General features: G+C 42.9%; 1 protein-coding gene across 1 annotated transcript in view; it reads right to left on the bottom strand.

Annotated features, from left to right (window-relative positions):
- SLC13A3 (solute carrier family 13 member 3) overlaps nucleotides 1–24,416 on the bottom strand; it is a 79,213-nt gene extending 54,797 nt beyond the window's left edge. Inside the window, exon 1 of the mRNA XM_036750874.1 lies at nucleotides 24,256–24,416. Within this exon, the coding sequence (XP_036606769.1) occupies nucleotides 24,256–24,366 (111 nt within the window). The 5' untranslated portion in view covers nucleotides 24,367–24,416. The remainder of the gene's footprint in view (nucleotides 1–24,255) is intronic.
- Between the last annotated feature and the right edge of the window lie 1,969 nt (nucleotides 24,417–26,385).

The raw sequence follows: 26,385 nt of genomic DNA, 5'->3' as shown, positions 1-26,385 counted from the left end.
GTTCTGTTGGTTTTTTCACAACATGACTTTATGGAAATATATTTTACATGATTGTACATATATAACCTATATCAAATTGTTTACTGTCTTGCGGGGAAGGGGGAAGGGAAGGGAAGGCAAGGAGGGAGAGAATTTGGAAATCAAAATTTTATATAAAATATAGTGCTAAAAAAATTGTCTAGTAAGTTCAATACCTTCAGGTTTTAGGTTAGGAAACTGGGCCCCAGAGAGGTTGATGTACTTAAGGAGTAAGTAATAAAGCCAGGATTCAAACCTAGACTCTCTGGTTCCAGATCCTGAAATCTTTCCATTATACTATGGAGACATAGACTTCTCATTGAGCATCAAATAGTGTAAATTCATGATTTGGGCATTTAAAGTCTTCCACAATCGGTGCCCAACTTACCTTCCTAGTTATATTTCATATTATTTTCCTTCACATACCCAGCACGCCAACTCAGCTGGATGAATCCCTATCCCTACGTTCTTGATCTGCCTTATCCTCTCTATGTGTCTTCGCCATTTTTCATATCTGGAACAGATTCTCCCTTCTATCTATTGATCTGCCTGCCTTCCATCGAGACCCAGCTGAGGTCCTAACTCCTCCATGAAACCTTCGCAGAAAGCCCCAGGTAAAGATGACCCCTCCTGTGGAGGGAGGAAGGTGGAGAAATTTAAAACTAATGGAAGTGAATGTTGAAAACTAAAAGTAAATAAATTTATTTTAAAAAAATTAAAAGGACTCTCAGGCCAGCCAACTCTTCACTTCCTACTAGCTGCTCACTTTGGATGCTATTCCACTGACAACATGCCCCCAAACATCCTCACTCCCCAAGGTAACTCCCCTCCCCCTTTCACCTTCCTTTTGTGTGTTATCTTCCCCTCTTAGACTGTAAGCTCCTTAGAGGCAGGGGCTGTCTTTCTTTTTCTTATTTGTATCCCAGTGCTTGGGGGCCATCTCTAGTCATCCTGATCTATATCTTGCCACTGTACCCAGATGGCTCCAGAGGACAGAGTGAGGCTGGTGACTTTGCACAGCCCTTCCTCACTTAAATCCAATTTACTGACATGTCATGGCATCACCTCCCTGATGTCATGGTCCTCTTTGAAAACAAAGGACAAACAACAACCCCAATGCTTAAGCACGGTGCCTCACACAATGTAGTTACTTAATAAATGTTTATTGAATATATAAAAAAGATGATCCCTCCCTCCTAAAATTTCCCATAGCCCTTTGCATAGACCTTGCCACTATATACGTCTCATTCTCCCTTGTATCATAACTATCTGAACATAAGTCTTTCCTCTCTATCAGAGGCAGTGTCTTATAGTGGATATAGCGTATAGGACTTTAAGACAAGAAGATCTGGATTCGAATTCTGCCACTGATGCTTTTTAGCTGTGTAGCCATGAACTCTTGAGAACTTGAGCTCTGAGAACCTCAGTTTCCTCATCAGTAAAATAGGGTAATGATACCTGTAGTACTTAGTTAAAAGGGTCATGATGAGGATGAACTGAGATAATGTATGTTAAGTACTTTGCAAAATTAAAAGAGTCAATGTCATTTATTATTACTGCTCTTATTATGCAACTGTAAGCTTCTTGGGAACAAGGACCATGTCAAAGATATCTTTAGATACTTAGTACCTAGCGGAGTGCTTTACATATAGTAGGTGCTTAGTAAATACTATTGAATGAATCAATGACATTCTGGATCTGACACCTACAGGCCAGTCATCTGACTTCTCTGTGCTTCAGTTTTCTTCATCTATTAAATAGAAATTATAATTTTTGTTCTCCTAGCTAGGCAACTAGGAGGTGCAGTGAATAAGAGCACTGAATGTAGAGTCATAAAGACTTGAGTTCAAATCTAGCCTCATACACTTACTAGCTGTATGACCCTAGGCAAACCACTTTACTTCTGTCTGCCTCAATTTCCTCAACTGTAAAATGGGGATTAAAACAATACCTATATCCCAGGGCTGTTGTGAGGATCAAATGTGATAATATTTGTAAAGTACTTAGCACAGTGCTTGGCACACAGAAGGCATTTAATGCTTGTTCCCTCTCTGTTCCCCCTTTTGTGTTTCATAGGGGTCTTACAAAGAGGGTGCTTTGTAAACTTCAAAGGGCTATAAAAATGTGAGTCTTCCTTATTAAGGAAGCTTGAGTGATCTTGCAATTCACCACCCTCCCTACCACCCCTGCTCCCCACCCCGCCCCCAGCATCCTCCAAGCCAGATGGCATCTAAACCATCCTGGCTCACTCTAGCTGGAGTTTATCCTCCAAGACCTCTGGAAAAGTGGATGGCTGGGAGAAGAAAGAGAATGGCCTTTCATTCTTAATGCGATCAAGAAAAGCAGGCAAAGCCTATTAAAAGTTGTTAAGGTTGTAAGCAGAGTGTTCAAGACCACAGGGACAGCCTAACAAGGATCTCTCTTATTCATTTGAGAAAGGGGGAAATTCTAGAATCTTGTCCCTCAGGAGCCAAAGCAGAATTGAGACGGGAAGCACTCAACTCCATCCATCCTCCATCAGAGACAGAACACAGATGCTTCTGGTAGAGAAAGTGAGGGACGGAAGTTGTTATTTTCTTACTGAAATTCCCTGTCCATCCATAGATTTAGAGCTGGAAAGGACCTAGCAGATAAACTAGTCTGCCCTCCTTATTTTACAGATGAAGCAACTGAGGCACAAAGAGAATAAATGACTAACCCATAATTAAATTGATAGTAGGTAGACAACTCAGTTCCTCTAAATCCAGCCTTCATTCTATTGTACTATGTTGTTTGAGCTATGTAGCTTTTCATGCCTTAAAATCAGCAAAGGCATCTATTTTGTTTTCCCCCAAAAATGCTGCATGGAAATGAGGTTATTTGAAATCTTTTATTCTTATTCATACACTCAGAAAGAATTTAACCTGGTTTTCTACCTTACTACATATTCAACATCATTAGAACACTAACATCAGTAGGTTTAACTTCCTTTGTATAGCACCAGTCCTCCCCATCCTTCAAGGCCAACCTCCTCTAGTCAGTCTGCCTTCCCTGTTTGAGCCTTCATTGAGCTCCCCTTTCATGAGGACTCAGATGGCATTTACAATTGTCCCCTCAGAATTTAGTATTTGGTATCACACATAGTTGTGCTTCATACATGTTGAGTCTTACCATCCCAATGACACTGCAAGCTTATTATTAAGGGCAGAAACTCCATCTACTCTTTCTCGATTGGCTTTTGCGACCTTGGGCATCTCTGGGACTTAGCGTCTTCACCTGTAAAAGACTGAGTCCTGCCTTCCTAATGATGCTGCAAGCTTATTATTAAGGGCAGTGACTCCATATTCTCTTTCTCAATTAGCTGTGTGACCTTGGGCATTTCTGGGCCTTAGTGTCTTCACCTATAAAAGGTAAGGTCAAACAACCTGGAAGGTCCCTTCTAGGCCTGGCATTCTACATTCTGAGGTTCCTTCTGGCTCTTGTTCTGAGCTCTCTTTAGCACTAAGATTAATTTATTCAATAAACATTTATTAAACATTTACTATATGTCAAGTGGCAGCTAGGTGGTACAGTGGATACAGCACTAAGCTTGGAGTCAGGAGGACCTGAGTTAAAATCCAGCTTCAGTCACTAGCTGTGTGACCATGGGCAAGTCACTTGACCCTGTTTGCCTCAGTTTCTTCACCTGTAAGATGATCTGGAGAAGGAAATGGCAAACCACTCCAGTATTTTTGCCAAAAAAAAAAACCCAATGGGGCAGTGTGCTAGATTTTATGAATAGAAAGCCAAAATGTAAATAGTTCCTGCCTTTGACAGGCTTACAGTCTACTCGGGAGAAATAATAAGTACACAGATAAGCCAAAATATATCTAAAATAAATGCAAAGTAATTGGGGGTGGGGATGGGGCAGAGGCATGGCGCCCAAGCCAAATGGAGCACATTTATCCTGTCTATAACTTGAATGTATAGTTATTTGCATTGTACCATTAGGCTGTGAGTTTCTTGAGTACAGGGACTATCTTTTGCCTTTCTTGGAATTTTCAGGGCTTAATACAGTTCCTGGGATATATTAGGTGCTTAATAAATGATTGTTGACTCAAAAATTCTTCTTATTGTATTCCAGGCAATGAGGACATTGAAGGAAAAGGCATGGAGGCCAGAGGTGAGCTGTCTTGTACAGGACTCAGTGAGTAGGCCACCTTTCCTACAATGTCAAGTCCAGGAGGAAAGGCAACCTGAAATCACTCTGGAAAGATGAGCCCAAGCAAGATCGCAAGGGGCTCTTAGTCAACAAGTCAACAGGCATTTATTAAGAGCCTACTATGTGCTTGGCAATGTGCTAAGCTCTGAGGATACAAAAAAGGCAAAAGACAGTCTCTGTCCTCAAGAAACTCGAAGACTAATGAGGGAAACCACTTGATGACAACTATTTACAACCAAACTATATACAGTATTAACTGGAGAGAAAAGTCACAAGCACTAAGGGGGTTTGAGCAAAGCTTCCTGTTGGAGATGGGATTTTAGCTGGAATGGGAAGGAATCTAGGGAAGTCAGGAGGCAAAAATGAGGAGAGAGAAGATTCCAGGCATGGGGATCAGCCAGGGAAAATGTCTGGAGTCAGAAGATGGAGTGTCTTGTATGAAGAACAGCAGAGGCCATTGTCACTGGATTGTGGAGAGAAGGAGTGGAAGGCATAAGAAACCTGGAAAGGTGGGAAGGGGCAAGATTATGAAGGCCTATTCAAAGGCCACACAGAAGGTTTTATACTTGATTCTAGAGGTGATTGGGAGCCATGGGAGTTTACTTATTTGGGACACAGAGTGTGAAATGGTAAGACTCGGGCTTTAGGAAGACTAATTTGACAACTAAGTGGAAAATGGACTAGAGGTGGGGAGAGACTTGAAACAAAAACTCTAAACGTTCAACATTCAATGAGTCTACGGCAGGGACCTTAACAATGATCTAATCTAAGCCATCATAATGCAAATGAGGAAACAGGGACCCAGAGAGGGTAAATGACTTACTTCTCCCAAATGGTCCCACTGCAAATTTGATCTAGCAGTCTACAATTCTTATATACTCATGGTGCCCAGCATGGGGGCAAAAGAAATAGCAGGCGCTGGATAAAAACAGCTGCTGATATATTGATCGAGTTTCAAACTCCAGGTCCTATTTAAAAAAAAAAAGTTGGCCAGAAATAAAAGGTAAGATATGACCTGTCCCTGACCTAGAGAAGAAAAATACTGTGCTTTCTCATTAAACCTGGAAAGAGGAAGAAGGAAAGATTGGCACCCACCCTCACACCTTCTGGGCTCAGGTGTCGTGGTCCCCAAATGGGCTAAGGTTCTTGTATTACTTTAACCACTAATTCAGGTGGTAGCATTTAATGCTGCAGAAACTGAATCCTCAGGGCTACCAGTGTCCCATTGCTGATAAGGGCCCTATAATACAAGACAAAATAGGGGCAAAGGTCAAGTCTTTGATGTACCCACAGGGCTTGCCTGAATGAGAAAACTGATGTTGCTCATTCTAACTTGGATCCCTTAATATTAGAGTGTTGAGGTGGCCTTGAACAAGGAAAAGGTCACTGGCCTAAAAATCTGAAGCCCTGGGTTCCAGTCCCAGCTCTGCTACTGACTTCTTGTGGAACCTTGAACAAATAACTTCCCCTCTTTGGGTCTTTTTCAAAAAGTTGGGCTCTTTGGAAATGAAAGGGATAGACTAGGTGGGCCATTCCAAACTTTTTGGTCTCAAAAGCATTTTAAATTCTTAAATATTATTGAAGACTCCCTAGAGAACTTTGGTTCATGTGTGTTGTTTCTATCAATATTAGCCATAGTAGAAATCAAATGGTCTTAGCATTATTGTGAAAACAGATTTGAGCTCATAGACCCCCTGAGAGGTCTCAGAGACCAGACTTTGAGAGCTGCTGGACTAGGGCATTTGTAAGGTTGCTTCTATTTCTGACAGTCTACATAAGAAAGTCTCTTCCAGTTCTTATGTTTACTCTTCTAAGGATCCTTCCAACCAATATTCTTTGTTCTGAATCTCTCTTTTTGCTCTAATGTTCTAAGGTTGATCTTGATGATGGAATTCAATGTTCTAACTAAGGTCCCTTCCATTGCTAATCAGAGTTGGAGGAAGTCATGTAAATGAACTCACTGGGCCCACTACAAATTTACGTACTACGAACTTGATTGGGAGCACTGCGGTATCACTGCAGCAAAACAATCCTTTCGCCCCTTCCTAATTGATTCTCTATCCCATTACTCCTAACAATTGTTCCAAACCTTTCCTTCTCTCCTCAAGCCCCCCACACTATCCCACGCAGGTGAGTACTCTGCCTGCTCCCGTACTGAATACAGTTGATGAAACACAGCATCACACATATCTCCATTTCACATCATCACTCATTCTCTTTTCCTTTACACTCTGATGAAGTGACCTTTCTTGCCAAGGCCAGCTGCTCTACATGCTAACCCTTGAACATATCCTTTCCTGTATTCTCTAGAAAATTGAACCTGTAATTATTCCCTCTCTCCTTATCTTAAATCCCTCCTTATCTAATTTTTCCTTTCCTGTTACCTACAAATACACTCAACTCTCCTTCATATTTAAAGAGATCTCTCTAGACCCAAACACCCCCTCAAGCTTTGTCCTATATCTCTACTCCCATTAAGAATCAAACTACTAAATTTAAAAAAAAACTGTTTATTTTTGTTAACTTCTTTGATAGTGTGCCCATTTTCCCATAATGCCCCCCACTATTGCCGATTCCTATCTTTTATCAGCTTTGTTAATTTCTTGAGCATAAGGTGAAACCTCAGAGGTTTTTAATTTCTCTTCTAATCAGTGATTTGGAGCATTCTTCCACATGGTTGTTAATAGTTTGAAATTCTTTTAAGAACTATCTGTTCATATCCATAGACCATTTATCTTTCATAAAATGGTTTTTTCATATATTTGCTAGTTGTCTGTATAGACTAGATATCAGAGATATTTGAAATAAATATTTTTCCAGTTGATTGCTTCTCTTCTTATTCTGTTGCATCAATGTTGTTCATACTTTGTCTCTTGTTATAGCATCTATCTCTTGTTTAGTCAAGAAATCACCTTCTAGTCATAGCTATGAAAGGTTCTTGATGTTTCTCTTCTAATTCTTCCATGATATGATTTTTAATATTCAAGTTGGGCTCATCTTTCTTCTTCCTCATTTCTCAATCTAATCAGTTACCAGGTCCCATCATTTCCACTACTCCAACATCCCTCATATCCATCTCCTCTATTCTAGCCAATATCAGCCTAGTGCCAGCCCTTATAACCAACTAAGGGTGGGGAACCTGTTGCCTGGAGGCCACATATGGCCCTCTAGGTCCTCAGGTGCAGCCTTTTGACTGAATCCAAACTTCACAGAACAAATCTCCTTAATAAAAGGATTTGTTCTGTAAAACTTGGACTCAGTCAAAAGGCCCCACCTAAGGATTGAGAAGGCCATATGTGGCCTCAAGGCCAGAGATTCCGTACTCCTGATGTAGACTTCTACAGTAGCCTCTTAACAAGTCTTTCCACCTTTGCTCTCTACTTCAGTAGATTTTTTATATCTCTGCAGATCTCATCATGTTACTCTCCTGCTCAAGGGTTCCTCTCCCTGTTTTACCAGTCCCTTCACAATCTAGGCAACTCTTAACATTCTGTGTGTGTGTGTGTGAGTGTGTGTGTGTGTGCACGCGCGTGTTATTATATATAAATATATCTATATATGTATGTATTATGTATCCATATTATCCCCCTCTGTATACCTATAACTACACTGCATGTATCTTCCATTTACATATATATTATCTTTCCCATTAGATTGTAAATTCCTTGAGAGATTTTTCATTTTTTTGCATCTCCAGTGCTTAGCACAGCATCTTCCACAAAATATATAAATAATGATACTTATTATTATTATAATTATTATAACAACATTTATATAGTGCTTACCATGTGCCAGGCACTATGCTAAGAGCTTTACAGTTATTATCTCATCTGATCCTCATAACAATCCTAGGAGGTAGGTACTGTTATAATAAATGCTTGTTGATTGATTGATTGTAACCAGAGAAGGGTGGCAAGTGCTCTGTCCGAGAGAGGGCACACTTCCTAGCCCCACAATTCTCCTTCCGCTGCTCAGTCCTCCATACTTGTGACCCAAACATCACCACTCCCTCATCCTGCCCTAGACCACCACTGTCCTGGGTCTAGAGGCCAACCAAAGCTTGTTTTCAAGGAATTCTAGAGTCCAGGGAAACAGGTGCTCAGCTATACCTTTCTCCCTGCCCCCTCCTTCCCCAGCTTCACTGCTGGACCCCTCTCCCACCTTGCTGCCTTCCTTTCATTCTTTGTGATTCTTATGGGATCTAGGGGTCATTGGCTGTAGTGCAGAGATACAGATAAGACTCTCTGTGGAATGAGCCACCCTTTTCTTGGTATAACTGCACCCAACGGTGAGTTGCTTACATGAAGCCACCTGTGATTCAATAAAGGTAAAGTCAGTGGACACCAGCCAAGGTGGGATCCTGAAGCCTTCATGGATTGCAGGTGAGCTCCTCCTTGACTGGCCTTTGATTTCTCCCTCAGTGGCAACCCCTCCAGAAGCAGCCTTGGGGTTCTTGGAGCCTCTGTCTCCCCTCCCCTCCCCTCCAGGATCCCACCCTCCTAGCACTGAGCTTTCTAAGATCTCTCCCAGAGGAAAACTGGAAAACAGTTTGGAAGAAACTAGGTCTAGACCAACATCTCACACTGTATACCAAGATAAGATCAAAATGGGTATGTGATTTAAACATAAAGGGTGATACTACAAGAAAATTAGGAGAGCAAGTAATAGTTTACCTATCAGATCTATGAAGAAAAGAAGAATTTTATGACCAAACAGGAAATAGAGAGAATTACAGGATATGAAATGGATCATTTTGATTACTTTAAATTAACAAGTGTTTTCTCAAACAACACCAATGCAACCAAGATTAGAAGGAAAGAAGAAAACTGGAAAACAATTTTTATAGCAAGTGTCTACAAGGCCTTATTTCTCAAATATATAGAGAACTGAGTCAAATTTATAAGAATAAAAGTCATTCCCCAATCGATCAGTGGTCAAGGGATATGAACAGGCAGTTGTCAGATGAAGAAATCAAAGCCATCTATAGTTATATGAAAAAATGTTCTAAATAATTGTTGATTAGAGAAATACAAATTAAAACAACTCTGAGGTACCATCTCATACCTATCAGGTTGGCTAATATGATAGAAAAGGAAAATGACAAATGTTGGAAGGGATGTGGGAAAATTGGGACACTAATGGACTGTTGGTGTAGAGTTGTGAACTGATCCAACCATTCTGGAGAGCAATTTGGAATTTAGCCCAAAGGGTAATCAAGCTGTGCATACCCTTTGACCCAACAATGCCATTACTAGGTCTGTATCCCAAAGAGATTTAAAAAAAGGAAAAGGACCTACATATACAAAAATATTTATAGCAGTCTTTCTGTGATAGTAAAGAACTGGAAATTGAGAGGATGCCCATGAATTAGGGAGTGGCCGAACAAGTTGTAATATATGACTGTAATGGAATACTATTGTGCTACAAGAAATGATGAGTAGATGCCTTGACTTAGATGAACAGATGCAAAATGAAGTGAGCAGAACCAGGAGAATTTTGTATACAGTAACAGTAATATCATACAATGATCACCTGTGAATGACTTAGCTAATCTCAGTAATACAATGATCTAAGACACTTCCAAAAGAATCATGATGAAAAATGCTGTCATCCTCCAGAGGAAAAACTGATGAAGTCTGAATGCAGATTGAAGCATCCTTGTTTTAAACTTTCTTTCTTTTACTTGGGTTTTTTTTTTTTTGATCTAATATAAATGTCTTACATGACTGCAAATGTATAACCTATATCAAATTGCTTGTCTTCCCAATGAGGAGGGGAGGGAAAGGAGGGAGTGAGAGAATTTGTAACTCAAAACTTTTTAAAAATGAATGTTTAAAAAAATTTACAAGTTATTAGAAAGAACATAAAATATTCGAAAAAAAAGTCTCTCCCAGTAGTCTCCCTGACCCCAAGCTCAAACTAGGCATTAGAATTGCAAGTCACTGTTCTGCCTTTCCTTGAATTCTATAGTCCAGTGAAACTAAGCCATTCTCCAGCCCCAAAAAGTGCACTAGGATCTCCCACCTCCACATCTTTGCTCAGGCTGTTCCTAATACCAGAAATGTCCTCCCTCCCTTTTTTCCCTGTTGAATTCCTATACTTTCTTTAAAGCCCAACTCAGATACCACCCCTTTCAGAAATTCTTGCCTAATCAATAACAACCTTCTTTCTTGTTCCTCACAAACATTTGTTTTGCATTTTTCTGATACCTTTATTATGCAATATTGTAGATTATAGTTACCCGTGTTTGTGTTTTATCCCTGTACTAGACTGTAAACTCCATGAGGCCAGGGGCCACATCTTTGCTAAAGTGAGCACTCTGTTGAAAGAGTGAGATCCCTCCCAGCTCTAACATTCCACATCCTCCCTTCTAGCTCAGTCATTCTATGATTCCACTGTTTGACGGATAGCTGGGCCTTGACTTTGTGTGCTGCATACGGATCCCCGCAGATTGAATCCTGGATGCGAAGCATGTTCCCAGGCAATTTTGTGCATAGTGTCTTGCTGGCTCGATTATGAAATGTGATCTTACTTCCTGCAGTGGAAACAGCAAGCAGCCACTTGCTAAACAGTCAGGTGTCCCCATGAATTAAGCCAGTCTATTTACCCATCTGGCCAGGGCCCATGAAGAAAGTAGGGGATTGTTTAAGAAAGTGCATGGAGCTACAGAACAAAAACTGTTCAGCCAGAAAGGGCAGTCAAGATCAAGGGGCAAAGAGTTTCAACAGTATCTTTCAGAGTCTGGGAAGGTTGAAGCTCCTTCCCTTCCTGGCCCCAGGGATCTGGTGTGAAAAGAGACAAACTCTCCCGCCAGCTAGTAGATGCCCTCCAGGGTCACCTCCCCTCAGCCTGTGTTTCTATCATCTGCCTTGCTATCCAACCTCAAACAGGCTAGTTCTCATCTCCATCCTTCTATCCACTCTGTTCTCTCCATTCCCCCATTAGGCTGTACGCTCCTTGAGGGCAAGGACTGTATTTTGCCTTTCTTTGTATCCCCGGGGATTATTGTCCATTTGTTTAAAAGAAGGGGCTTTCACCAAATTGTTCTCTAACTTCTAATATTCTATTATTTAAGGCTCAGAATGGAGCTGATAGCCCTAGGACCTAAGGGGCAGCAGGAAATAAATGCAACTCAATGTACTCTGATCCCCTGGGCGAGTTATTTTAGTTTTCATCCCCAGCAGGCCATGAGGTTCCATCAGAGCCAGAGTCAAAAGGGTCCATTGTGAATCAGATTTTATTAACAAGAGCAAACACTGGCATTGGTAAGCCCATATCCTATGAAGCACCTCGCAGGTAGTAGGTACTTAATAAATGTTTATTGACTGACCTCTCTGCATTCTTCCTTCACAAGCCTTTCTCATCCTTCAAGGCTATGCTCAGTCACACTTTCAAAGTGACCACACTAGGCCACAGATATTTTGTTCAATTTTTTCTGACCTCCCACTTCCCAATACTCCTCTGACACTTAACTACAATATGCAAAAGACAACAGAATCATCTGTGTTTGGTATCTTACGGTGATCCTAAATTATAAATTCCATGAGACAATTACTGTGCATTTCTAAATTGTATCTTCCCTAGCACCTAACATAGACCTCCGAACTTGGGACCGTAGACTTGGAGCAGGGACAAACCTTGGAGCCTATCTTGTCCGACCCATTTTGTTCACAGATCTAGACTAATGAAATGACTTACCCAGTCACACAGGGAGCAAACACCAAAGGTGACATTTGAACCCAGGCCCTCTGACTTGAGAATGAGTGTTCTTTCCATTGTACCTTGTGGGTTTAACAAGTAAATGGTGTTATTCCACCTTATATCACAATTCTAATTGTTTTGTGGGTAAACATTATCTTTCCAGCTAGAGAGGGAGCTCCCCGAGGGCAGAGATTTTTTTATATGTTTTTGTTTTTCCCATATAGTTGAGTAGAAGACTGAGTGCCAGTCCATGCCCAGTATCTGATTGAATTTGAGACAGTCATGTACAGGAATTAGGATGAATAGGGGTTTTTTCATCAGTTTGGGTATGTTGGGGACATCTAGTGATAAAAATTAGGCTCCATTTACTTAGATAACCATTTACTAGGAAGAAAGGACACTATTCTGTGGGCAGTAGTATCAAACTCAAATAGAAACGATTTCTGTTGGAGGGGATATATTGACTTGAAAAATCACAAATTAACATTATATTATATTGTATTTTTATTTATTTTGTCAAACATTTCTCAATTACAAGAGTTTTGTGGCTGAAACCAACATCTCTGCAAAGGGGAAAGAGGCCAGGATAGGGAATCAGGCAACCTGACTTTAAGCCTTGCTCTGCATTCCACTGAGTGACTTTGGACAAGTCTCTCCCTGTCTTCGGGCTACCCATTTGTTTAAAAGAAGGGGCTTCCTCCAAACTGTTCTCTAACCTCTAACATTCTGTTAAATAAGCTCAGTATGGAGCTGAGAGCTCTAGGACCTAAGGGATAGCAGGAGATAAATCCAACTCAATGTACTCTGATCCCCGGGGAAGTTATTTTAGTTTTCATCCCCAGCAGGACATGGGGTTCCATCAGAGCTGGAGTCAAAGGGTCCATTGTGAAACACATGTTACTAACAACAAGAACAAACCCCGCTATTTTCTATCCCAACACCAATAAGTCCATATCTTAGAACATGGAGTGTCAGAGCGCATGGAGATCATTTAGTTCCTGCCTTTCTGAGGAGGAAACTGAAGCCCAGACAAGGAAAGTGATTTGCCTAGGGTCCCAAATGATAAAACTCAGTGTGAAAAAGGAGAAAGCAGAAGCAGGCTGGAGAACTCACACCCAAAGGTGGCTTTGCGACTGGGTGTGGGACTGAGCTACCAAACCCTCTCCTGGAAGCACAGGTCTGATTTTGATCAGATCGAGGTTAAGCCTTTGACCTAAATAGACTCTGACTTAGAATCATCAGATGTCCAGGGTGAAAGGGACCTTCAAGATGATTTACCTCAACTTTCCAATTTTATAGATGGGAAAATGAAGGTCCGTATACAAAAGGAAGTTATTCACCTAAGCTTACATAACAAGTTAAAGCCTAAATCAGGACTAGAAGCAAGGTCTCCCAGGGAGCTATAATGAACAAATTTTTGCACCTAGGACAAGTAGCCCAAAATATGCCCTTAAATCAATTTTTTTAAGGCAATCAGGGGTAAGTGACTTGCCCAGGGTCATATAGCTAGTAAGTGTCTGAGATCAGATTTGAACTCCGGTCCTCCTGACTCCAGGACCAGTGCTCTATCCACTTAAATCAATTTTTAAAGACAAATTGATCCACCATGAGGGAGTGTCACTGTGCAGTCACCACTGAGGAGCCTATTTCAAAGTGGGGGGAGCGGGGAATGGAAAACAGGAACAAATGGTTGGGGCTATATGGAGGAGGGAGTATGCCATATAGCAGCCTCCTAATTTATCCTCTTATTCTTGGCATTAGGCACTAAACTTGGTTGTTTATATACTTCTGAAGGACTGCAAGTACAAACAGCACCCTCTAAATTTCAGTGCCCTGGCATAAGGCCCCAGTTACCCTTCCCTAGTTTTGCATTTGAGTGTTAAAGAATCCAAATAGAAGAGGCAGGATCTGTTTCTATGCATGTTAATACTGTGGTTTGAACATAAAAGAATCCAAGTAGAAGAAACAGGATCTGTTTCTATGTATGTTAATACTGTGGTTCACCAATGCATTCACCTATCTAACCATTAATTGCCATAGGACGTTAGAGCTGGATACTTTAGTCCAAGGCTTCTTAACCTTTATTGTGTCAGGAATCCCTTTGGTAGTCTGGGGAAGCCTAGGGATCCCTTCTCAGAACATGCTTGGTTTGTTTTTGTTATTGCTGTTTCATTCAAAATGGAAAGAAATGCTAAATTTCTATAGTAGGTCAGTGAAAATATAGATGTTATTTTTTTCCCTTCCAAGTTCACAGATCTCCAAAATCTATCCACACTCCCTGGTTAAGAACTCTTGCTCTGGTCCAACCCCCTCATTTTATAAAGGAGGGGGCAGAGGCCAAGAGAGATGAAGCAACATGCCCAAGGTCACATGAAAAGAGAAAGCGTGGCTAGCCCTGTTATAGCAGATAGCAGAGCCAGGACCAGTACGAGGTTCTCCTCCAAATCCAGGATGCTTCCCACTACCCAAGGCTAACAGATAATCGATCAATCAATAAGCATTTATTAAGCACCGACTATCTACCTGCCACTGTGCTGGGGCCTGAGATATATATATACACACACACACACACACACACACACACACAAAGACAAAAATGACACAGGCCCTGCTCTCAAGAAGCTTACTAACATTCTTGGTTCCTTATTGGCAGTTGGATACTGGTGGCCCCAGTGATTCTATTTCTGCAATACGCCAAGTAAACACCATGTTTAGGAAATGCAGAGAGCTCTAAGGCATGGCAGCTGAACAAAGTTCAGCTTCCATGAGTCCCATTGGCCTTGGCACTTCTTTCTCCCATTCAAGATGGAAGGATGGTGGGAGGGAGCCCCGTGGGTTTCTCCCCCTCCCGTTCTCACTTGTGGTGCTGATCATGCCTCGTGCATCCTAAACTATGCACCCTCTGCTATTCAGATCTTGAACTCCCACGCAGGCCTGCCAAGCCCCCCCTCCGTGGACTTCTTCCCTTCCCCCACCCCAACCCATTGCCATTCTAGCTCCCAAGCTCGCTCTGCGCCAGGACACACAATTCTACACCCCACCTCCCCTAGCACCTTCTTCTATTGCAGTCCTAGGGTTGCCAGCTTCTGCCCTCCCTTCCCCCAGTCTACCTCGAGCCCAGTCCCCCAGCAGCCTGGGGCTAAGGCCAGACTTTTTTTTTCTGTTTGCACAGAAAGAGAGAATGAGAGTCCCAAACCACCTCACTGCCAAAACACAGAACTGGGAGAGGACCAGTCCCAGAAGCTTTCAACCTGGGAGTGATTCCACCAAAGAAGAGAATATCTGAAGATGGTCTCAAATGATCTTTTTTCTAATAAACAGTCTCCAAATGTAATTACAACAATAGTAATGATATAGTGCTGTGGAAAAGGCCAGAAGACCAGGGTTTGACTCCTGCCTTGAATGCCTACAACACTTGAGACCTTGGGCAAATCCCTTGACTTCCCTGGGCCTCAGTTTCTCCATCTGTAATATGAAGGCATTGGACTGGATGGCTTATGAGGTCCCTTCCGTCTTGAGACCTGTAATCCTATGATGTGCCCCTCAACACACTATGAGTGTTTAGTATATTAGTGTTTGTAAAATGCTCTAAGAAGTAAGATCACAAGATTGAGAGCTGGGAAGGGATCTCTGAGATCGTTTTAGTTCAACTCCTCCTTCCCAACTTTTTTTTGGTAGGATCACATGCTTTGTGTTGTAATCTAATTTACCAAGAATTGTCAACTCTCTTATTTTAAAGATGGAGAAACTGAGGGCCAGAGAAAGGACATGGATTGCCTAAGATGGTACAGGGGGTCAGAAACAGAGTGAGGACTTGAATCCTGATCCTTTACCCCTACAACCATTAGACAATGGCAGAGCAAGTCAATAAACATTTATTAAACACCTACTATGTGCCGAGCACTGCACTAAGGATGTTATCCTCAGCCCCAAAGAGGGCCAGATCTACAGTCAGAGGGAAGACCAGACGTCCGTAGCTCAGTGAGCATCTGTGGGGCCTTGGACCAGCTGTGACCCTCTTTGGGCAGCGCTTTCTTCACCTGCTAGATAAGAAGGTCCTCTGCACCACCGCTGAGGTCTCCTGAAGCTCTAAATCCTATGACGCATTTTATGAACAGGGAAGTGGAGCCTTAGAGAGGCAGTGTAAGTTACCCATGGTCACACAGCCGGTAAGTGTTGGAGTTGGGTTTCAAACCTACCTCTCTTCTGACACCATGACCCTCTAAGACCCTTGTCCTTGTCCATCCTCTTGTCCCATAAACAATTTAGCATGGAAAGAAAAGCCTACCACTGTATGGATCCGTCAGCCCCGTTAAAGGGGGAATCCTGCCTTCCCCTATTGTTTTAAGCCTCAGAGCTGCCATAAGTAGCAATTTATCTGTGATAATCCCAGCAGATTTCTATAGCGTCGGACCATACGATTGTAGATTTAAGAGCTTGAAGGGAACTCAGACATCATTTAGTCTAACGCCTTTGTTTTGCAGATAAGGAAACTGAAGTCTCAAGAAGTTAAGTCATATCCCCAAGATCACATGAGTCCTAAGCGACAGTGGCTGGTTTTGAACCCAGGTCCTCTCACTTCACATCTAGCGCTCTTTCCATTGTACTACATGGCCTCTGCAAAGGCACTTTACAATTTACAAAACACTTTCCTCACAACCCTGAGATAGGCAGTACAAGTATCATTGGGCCCACTTTGTAGCGGAGAAAACTGAGAACCAGGAAGGTGGCTTAGATTTCCAAAGGACCCCTGCCTATAAGTGACAAAGTCAGGATTCAAACTCAGGCTCAGCCTTCTTCCTACTACAGCATACCCTTATCTCTCTAGGAAGGCAACCAGCATTTATAAAGCACCTACTATGTGCTGGACGCTGTGCTAAGTGCTTTACAAATATTATCTTATTTGATCCTCACAGCAACCCTGGGAAGTAGGTACCATTTTTAGCTCCATTTTACAGATGAGGAAACTGAGGGAGACTGAGATTAGACTATTTGTCCCAGTCACATTGCTGGCATCTGATGTCAAATTTGAACTCAGGTCTTCCCAACTCCAGGCCCAGCACTCTATCCACTATATCACCTAGAGCTGCCCATACACCTCTGACAAATACATGACTCAGCCAGACTCGTAATAAAGATATTCAGTTTGAGTTATTTTGCTCTCTGTGGATTTTCTAGAGGGCAATTAAGCTGCTTTGGAAATGCAGGCTGGTAAACTTGGGTTCCTTATTTGCAAGGGTGTAATTTACTTGATCTTATTATCCACCCAAGGCCAATTCCCCAACTCATATCTTCCAGAATTTCCCAGGCTTACAAGTGCTTCACATCACACACTCCTATCACACACTCTACCCTCCAGCCGAACTGGCTTCACCCCTTCCAGGCAGAGTTAAGGCACTCTTTGTAATGAAAGCAGGCTCTCCTGGTGAGATGGAAACTTGTGATCTCAGCATTCCAACTCGGCATCCCACTCTCTCTCCATCCCTGCTGACAACATTCCCAAGCTAGGACATAATGTAAGAATTGTTCCCCCTGGGTCAGTCTCTGCTCTCATAGTCCTGAGTTCTGTCTGTGGTGGGACTGCTGGGGCAGGGGGCGGCAGGGTACAGGAAGGTAGAGCTGCCCTCAGTGCCACCTACCTCAAAAGCTTTCGTAACATATCCTAAACTTCCCTTCAGTGGCCTCGCTGAGGCTTGTCATCTGGGGATTTCTCTGAACCTATTTATGTTTCCAGCTTAGGCTACTGTCTAAGAGAGACAGTCAATTACATTCAACATCAACTAGCCTTAGCTCTGCCAAGTGACCTTGGGCAAGTCAAATCCCCCTCTGTGAATCTATTTCCTCCTTTGTAAAACAGGAACAATATACCTTTGTAACAACCTCGGGGGATCAGTCGGTCAGCAATGAGTGTTTATTAAGCACCTTCTATGTACTAGGCACTGTGCTAAGCACTGGGGATACACAAAAAGGAGGGGAAACATCCCTGTTCTCAAGGAGCTCACAGTCTAATGCAATCTACCATGAGCAAACAAGACACATACAAGATACACTGGAAATAATCTCAGAGACAAGGCACTAGACTTAAGGGAGATCAGGAAAGTTTTATTGCAGAAAGTGGGACTTAAGCCAGAGGCAGAGAAGGGGAGGGAGACCATGTCAATGCCTAGAATCAGATGGAGTGTCTTGTTCAAGTAACAGTAAGGTCAATGTCACTGGATCACAGAGTACATAGTAGGAGCTAAGGTATAAGAAGACAGGAAAGGTAGGAAGGGACCAGGTTGTGGAGGACTTTAAAACCAAACAAAGGATTTTATATTTGATCCTGGAAGTAATAGGGAGCCACTGGAGGTTAGTGAGGGGGCAAGGGTATGTGATATGATCTAATCTACATTTAAGGAAGACGTGAGGACAGTGTTTTGTTACCTGTAGGTGAGCATAAAAACTTGAGCTATTGCTATGATTATTCTTTGAATGGCAGTGGACAATGTGGTATACCTGACATTGCCTAAAAGGCACTCACTAGTAAATGCCCCTGGTAGGATGGGAGGTTGGGAGGATCGTTTTGTAGACTCATGACCATCCCAAGTTTGAGTACAGAGAGATTTGTCAAAAATGAGATTCACTCCTTGTGTATGGATTCAGGAGTCTACAACCTTGGCACGTTGGAATTAACCAAGATCTAAGAGGGCTTCTTAAGTTGTGTGTGTGTGTGTGTGTGTGTGTGTGTGTGTGTGTGTGTGTCGTGGACCCCTTCAGCAATCAGATGAGGCCCATGGACCCTTTCTCAGAATAATGTCTTTTAAATGAGTAAAATTAAATACTTAGGATTAAAAAAGAAAAAATGTATTGAAATATCATTATGAAAATATTTTTTAAAACCAAGTTCATAGACTCCTGATGAAAATTGCTTGCTCTAGCCCTTCATTTTACAGATAAAGAAACTGAGGCTCAGGGAAGTGACACGACCACATGAGTAATAACAGAATCAGGGTTGGAACCCAAGTCATCTGGTGCCAAACCCAGCACCTTTTCTGACACCATGGCCTCATACATCTCCAGGATAGTTTTGTTTGTTCAGGCACTTTGGTGCCTATTTTCTCCTTCATTCCTTGTACGATAACTTTTGTGAAGTTAGCAAAGCAAGTATCATTAGTTTCGTTCTACAGGTGAAGAAACTGAAGCTCAAGAAGGGAAAATGACTTACCCAAAGCCATCCAGAGAATCAGTAGCAGCGTCAAGATTTGAACCTGGTACCTATGACCCCTAAAGTTGTGTGGGGGGGTTTTCCACCACTATCATAGCTGTGTCCCAAGAAGAGCGGCCCCGTGAGCTCCACTCTCAAGCCTGGGCCACCTTCTTTCCATCATCTTGACTTCTCTTTGGTTCTGTAGACATCACCCATATAGAGCCTATCAATCAAAATCCTTCAATCAATCAATAAGCATTTATTCAGTGCTTATGTGCCTGGCATTGTGCTAGGTACTGCAGATACAAAGGCAAAATCAAAGTAGCACCTGCCCTCAAAAAGTTTATAATCTATCAGAAGAGATAATATATACATATAGAAGAATAGATAGAGTGAATACAAGAGAGCTTGGGGAAGGAAGGTAGTGATAGCTGGATGGGAGAAGGGGGACAGAGGGAATCAGAAAAGGCTTCCTGTACCATTTAGGAAGCACCACTTTACTGAACTGTGCCTTGAAGAAAAGTAAAGGATTCTAGGAAGTGGAGGGAAAGAAGTGCATGGGAGACTGCCAAAGCAAAGGCACTGAAATGGGGGATGTAGTGTTGTGTGTGAAGAACACAAAGGTCAGTTTGGTTGGATTGTAGAGTAAGGGAAAGCATTGTGGCTGAAAAGGTAGGTTGTGGCCAGATTGGCTTTAGAAGCCAAACAAAGGATTTTATAGGACTCTTCTTTCCCAAAGCAATAGGGAGCTACTTAAGTCTGATGAGCAGACTGACAAGGTCAAACCTGCGCTTAAGGAAATCCTATTTGGCAGTTGCGTAGAGGGGCCAATGGCCACCACCTTCTTCATGAAGCTTTCCTGACCATCCCAGCCCACATTTTTCTTCCTCTCCCTTCACTGTACTTGGAGTCTGTGCTTTCTAATTTAATTAGTTATAACCAATCTAGAATCTTTTCGCTATTTCCCAAGTATCTATCTTGTCTTACCACCGAGATTGCAAATACCCTGAGGGAAGCGACTGTCTTCTCTTTCTCTGTACTGCCCACAATTTAGCCTTGCACGAGAAGGTACATAGAGGAGGCCTTCAGGAAACACTTGCTTGACTCACTTTTCCCTCTAGACACCCCAAGTGACATCTGAATAAACTATCAACCTTCCCAGGTGCCCCAAACCAGAAGGGCTCTGTATCTCCTTTGAACTCATAGCACTTTATACTCTGCTCACCTGTTTATCATGGTCTAATTTCTATCTGATTTGTTGGTATAAGTATGTGTGATAGCAGATAGAAACTCTTGACTTAGGGATAACCTGGGTTCAGATCCTACCTCTGGAATATACTAGCTGTGTGACCATGAGCAAGTCATTTAAACTTCATTTAAACTTTCAGTGCCTGGGACAACTCTCTAAGACTATAAGGTACAGAAGAGTTACCTACATGCCAATGTAATGACAAGTTCAGAGCACTAAACACACACACACACACACACACACACGTACATAGATCTATCCCTCCTTGTCCCAACTCCCTCCCCCAAGTAAAAATAATGCCTATGAGTTCCTCAAAGGCAAGAAACACAGCATATCTTGTATCTCTCATAACAGCTAGCCCAGTACTTATACACCAAGGTCCTAGTGCAATTTCAGACTTTAAAAAAAAAACATACCAAGACTTCAGTATTTGTTGTTGTTGTTGAGTTGTTATTCAGTCGCATTTGATTCTCTGTGACCTCATTTGGGATTTTCTTAATAAAGATAATGGAGTGCTTTGCCATTTTCTTCTCCACATCATTTTACAGATGAAGAAACTGAGGCAAACAGTGTCTGAGTCCAGATTTGAACTCAGGAAGATGAGTCTTCCTGTATCCAAGCCTGGCACTCTACCCACTGTACCACCTAGCTGCCTGAATACTCTGTATTGTAGGTTCTTGATGGATATTTTTGAAATTAATGTTGAAAAATATTAAGGTATAGTCTCGGACTTCAGGTAATTCTATCCTTTCATATGGAGCCAATTGGTTCCTTAAATTCTGCGTAGATTGTGCATCTTAACCTGGGAGAAGACAAACTCCTCTCCAGGCCTCTTCTCTTGTCTTAAAAATGGGGACTTTAAAAAATAATGCTTAATGCTTCCATCTTCATAACTTTGGAATGAAAAGTACTACTTTGATGGGATTGGGTTGAAACAGTGTAGGGGGAGGAAAAGAAAGTGAGAGAGTAAAGAGAAGAAATGAAAGGGAGAAAGAGGAAAAGAAGAATGGAGGAGAGAAGAAAGGGGAGAGGAGTACAGGAAGGGAGAGGAGGAGTGGAAAGGAGAAGAGTAGGAAAGTAGAGAGGAGAGAAGAGAGGAAGAGAAAAGAGAGAAAGTGGAAGGCAGAGAGAAGAGAAGGGAAGAGAGTGGAGAGGGAGAGAAGAGTACAGGAGAGGAGAGAAGGAGGGATAGAGAGGAGAGGATGAAAGACAAGAGAGGAGGAAAGGAGAAAAGTGGGGGGATAGGAGTAGTGGATAGGAAGGGAGAGAAGAGATCAGAGAGAAGAGATCAGAAGAGAAGAGAGGTTGAAAAGAGGAGAAATGGAGAGGGGAAGAAAAAAGGAAAAGAGATAAGAGGAAGATAGAGAGAGAACTGGAGGAAAGAGGAAGAGAGGAGTAGAAGAGGAGAGAAAGGGGACAGAGAGAGAAGAGGAGAGAGGAGTTGAGGAGGGGAGGGGTAGGGGAGTGGCAGAAAGAAGAAAAGAAGGGAGGAGGAGAAGAAGAAAGAAAGATAAGAGGAAAGGAAGAGAGAGAAGAGAGAGGAAGAGAAAGAAGAGGAGTGAAAGAAAGAGGAAGAGAGGAGTGGAGGAGAGAAGAAATGAAGAGAGGAGAGGAAGGAAGAGAGAAGTGAGAGGAAAGGAGAGAAAAAAATAGAGAAGACTAGAAGAGGAAGGAGAGGGAAGTGAGGAGAGAAAAGAGAAGAAAGAAAAGAACAATGGATAAGAAAGGAGAAATAAAAGAGAAGAGTAGAGGACAAGGGAAACAAGGAGAGGGAGGGGGAGGAGAGGAGAGGGACAAAGGAGAAAAGAAGAAAATCTGCTTTAAAAAAAAAACATCCATGTATTGATTATCTGTACTGCAAATTACTGAGACGTATTATATCAATCCTTTCTGAATATTCTGCCTACTTATTTTTCAGTTGCACCCTTCATTCATTAGTGGAGAAAATAAAAGGCTCTGGAACTCAAAACAATTGTCTTTCTTCCCCATGAGGAACTGAAGCAAAAAGTGTGAGTGGACTCAGCTTATCTGCTTAAATGGTGTTTATGGCTTCCCAGAGGTAAATGTTAGATCACCTTTGAATAGTTCTTCCCATTTTATAAAGTGCTTTCCTCACAACAATTCTGTAAGATGAGCTGTTAGAGTGGGGGGTTGGGGGGAAGGTAATCAGAGATCCAGACCTGTCATTTCACTGGTATCAGAGGGTTCCTGCTTGCTGAGCTCCCTCCACCAATAAAGATTAGTGACAATTCTATAATTTATAGTCTTGGTTGCCTGGGACATGGAGAGATGAAAAGACTCATCTAGGGACAATTGGACAGAAAGTGTCAGATGTGAGTCTTTGACCTGGTCTTCCCAACTCTGTGCTCTTTCTCTTTGCAAGTATTGTCATGACCATTTTACATATAAGAAAACCGAGGTTCAGAGAGGTGAGATGATTTGCTCACAGCTGTTGAGTATGAGACAAGCCCCTGTTAAAACGCTGGTGTCTTATAAAGTCTGTTCATTTTTGTTTTCCTTATGTATCATTCCAAGCCCCCAACAGAGTCAAAGGGGAATTTCTTCTGCTGAGGCACTCCTGAATCCACTTACATATGCATTTGTAATGCATCTCCCCAGACAAGCAAGAGTCCCCTTGCCATTCCCAAATAGTGGTCTTTAAGCCAGCTCTGGAAGTCAGTCTATCCCTTTGGGATCCAAATAAATCTGTTCCAGGGAAGCAAGGAGGACCAAGAAGATGGAAATGGGAGTCAGAAGACAAGAGTGCTGTGGTTTCTGACTTTGAAGTCCAAAGATGTCTAAATGCGGTGTTGGCTTAGGAGACAATAGACTCAAATGTGAAGAGAGGGAAGGAGACAGAATTGGGGGTTAGTTAGTCCAAATGTGGGAAGACAGGCACTCCATTCCCAGGAAAGTTTAGGTGGGTGAACCCTGGGCACTGGAGGGAGGTACTGATGGAATAGAGTGGGAGGAACCCCTGGAAACTAGTGTGATCAGGGGGTTATTTCTTCAGGGGGCAAGGGAAGCTGAAGGTGAAAGGACCTATCAAGTGGAACCAATAATAGTATATGACATGGCATTGAGTTGGGAAGGAGAGGAGTAAGGAGAGTAATTTTCCCACAGCAGGTGGGAGCTGGGTTGGCAGGGCACAAGAAAGGGATCTGAAATCAGATTATATCAGAGCTGGAAAAGTCTTTAAAGATCACCTAGTCCAACAACCTCATTTCATAAATGGGGAAACAGGCCCAGGGAGGGGAAGTGCCCAAGGTCATACAACTATAATTAGAGGCAGAGCTGGGACTAGAACCCAGCTCTCCTGACTCCCAATCAATCCGAGGCTCTTTCCCATTAAAGAAAATCTGTCCAGAAGAACCTTTCGCAGCAGAACACTTTTTCCACAGCCCCAAACCCTCACCTCCCATCAAGGTTCCAGGATTCCCCCAGAACTCCACAAAGTAAACCCAGACCCAGAGACCTCCTTGGTTGTGGAGACGTCAGAGCCTGATAAGAGACCTGAGGAGAGAGATGTCAAGAAGACAGAAAGATAAAGAGACAGACAGGCAGACAGACAGACAGGCTGACTGACTGACTGACTGACTGACTGACTGACTGACTGACTGACAGAAGAGCATGGGGGAAATCGTCGAAGAGAAAGGTATACGTTCTCCCGCGGTAGCCGGTACTGGGATTCCCCAATGGGGAGGGCAGGAACCGGGAAGGGGGAGGACTCTGGAGAGGGCACCCTGAGCAGCGGGGGAGAGAGGCGGCTCGCCCGCGGGTCTGGCGCTCTCGATCTGGGCCGGGGGCGAAGCTTCCCGCGGGGAAGGGACACGCAAGTTGGGCCACCTGTGTAGGTGACAGGCAGAACGCACTCAGGCTCTGGCGCCCCGGGCTGGAGCTGGGCTTGGGGACCGGCGTTACCTGGGGCGGGAGACTGAAGGGGATGGGCAGCAGCACCAGCGGAGTGGCCACCAGCACCAGCAGACGCCGGATGCACCACAACTTCGTAGCCAGCGCCCCGAGCGCCGCCATAGTCCGGCAGAATCCGGACCGGGGGCCCGACTGAGCGCGGGGCCAGCAGCGGGAGTGGGGCTGCAGCCGGGGCAGCGGCTTTATGGCCAGGGGGAGGGTCCGCGGGGAGGAGGGGTCTGCTGCGGGGCAGCCCCGGATCTCCCCGCCCCCTCGTCCCTCCTTCCCTCCACCCACTCCGGGGACAGCAGGTCCCTGGCGAGAAGGGCCCTGGAGATAGAGCTCCTCATCTCTCCCAATGGGATCCCCAAGGATCCCTTGGAGCCGAAGAACCTCTTAGGACTGGAGTGGCCAGGTGTTGCGGCGCCAAATAGACCTGGACCTACAGTTCAGAGATCTGGGTTCAAGTCTCGGCTCTGACACTGCTTCGTCTTACACTGTGAGCAGGTCACTTCTCTTCTCTGAGACTCAGTTTTCTTATCTGTAAAACGGAACTAGTACTTTCTTCACTAGATGTTTGTTGAATATCAAATGAAACGATATAGGCCAGAATGCTTTGTAACTTTAACAAAGACATCCAGGATAGGGGTTGTCGCTGGTACCAGACCGCAACCCCTCTAAGCCTTCCATCTACGGGAGATCTTCAGGCTTTTAAAATGAATGAATGAATGGAGAGAGAGAAATTTAAAAAAAAAAAAAACACCCTGGAACTTAGCTTAGGCCTGCTAGCTCTCCCAGTAAAGTCCACCAGCATGACTTTCTAGAATTCAGGGTCATCTCTACAATATATCTCATGGAAAATTATTATCATTCCGAGAGGGAAATACCTATTGGGAGTTACACAAATCACAGTCTTTGGGATCCTGCTAGATCTTTCCATGGCTTCCAGTGAAATTGCCTTTACAGAATTTCAGACTTCCCGCAAGAAAAAGAGAAGGGGAAGATTCCTATCTCCCCAAAGGCTTATCTTCCACGTTCGGGGTGAGGGAAGGTGTCAATAGGACCATCTGTTTAGCTTTTGTCTACCAAGCAACCTGGCCCCAAACTATCCTTCCAACCTCCTTGGACATTATTCCTCCTCCCAAGTTCTGCCATCCAGTCAAATTGGCTTTCTCTTTGTCTCTCACTCACAGCCTTCCATCTCCTAACTCCACCTCTTTGCCCCAGCTATTTCCACATGTCTGGAATACAGTCCTTTCTTACCTCGACCTCATTCAATGCCTCTTCACCTTTAATATTCAGTTCAGGTCCCGCCTTCTAAATGAAGTATTTCCTGATCTTCTCGACTGCTTGTGCCCTACCTCCCAAACTATGTGGTATTTAACTGCTTTGTGTGCATATATTTGTATCTATTCACTTTATGTTATTATATATATATATTTTATATATATATTTATTTTTGTATATATTTATCATTGCTGTATAAATGTATTGTTGGATTGCTATGTGTGTGTATGTATATATATGTATACATATGATATATATATACATATATATATACATACATATAGTTGTCTGCCCCCTTTAGAATTAAGTTCATTGCAAATAAGGATAGTTAAATTCTTAGTATTTGTACTCCTAATGCCTAACATAGTACCTGGCATATAGTAATCACTTAAATGATTGATTGATTGATTGACTAATTAATCAGATGAGAAATTCTGGGATCCTCAGAGGCATTCAAGTGCAAGGGAAAAAACACTGGATTTGAAGTCAGAGGGTTGGGTTTGAATCCCAGCTCTGTCACTTACTACATGAGTGACTTTGGGAAAGTCACAGCTTCTCTGGGCCTCAGTTTCCTCAGTTGTAAAACAAGGGGGTGGGCTAGATGATCTCTAAAGTCCCATATAGCTTTAAATTTATAACCTTTGGGGTAAAAGGACCTGGGAGGACCTTAGAGGAAAGGGAGATGATGAATCTAGTCAAAAAGGAAAGACAGAGAATTGCCAGCTTTCTGTAAGAGCCAAAAATAAATGTGGAAGAGAAAATGACCCCACCATAAGAACTGTTCCAGGAAGAATAATGTTAATTACAATTCTTTGCATTTATATAACACTTCACAGTTTTCAGACCCCTTTCAGT

Source organism: Trichosurus vulpecula, chromosome 3 (assembly GCF_011100635.1).
Source record: "Trichosurus vulpecula isolate mTriVul1 chromosome 3, mTriVul1.pri, whole genome shotgun sequence".
Taxonomy (NCBI): Eukaryota; Metazoa; Chordata; class Mammalia; order Diprotodontia; family Phalangeridae; genus Trichosurus; species Trichosurus vulpecula.
The sequence above is the reverse complement of the archived record's forward strand: the minus strand, read 5'-3'. Positions and strand labels throughout refer to the sequence as shown.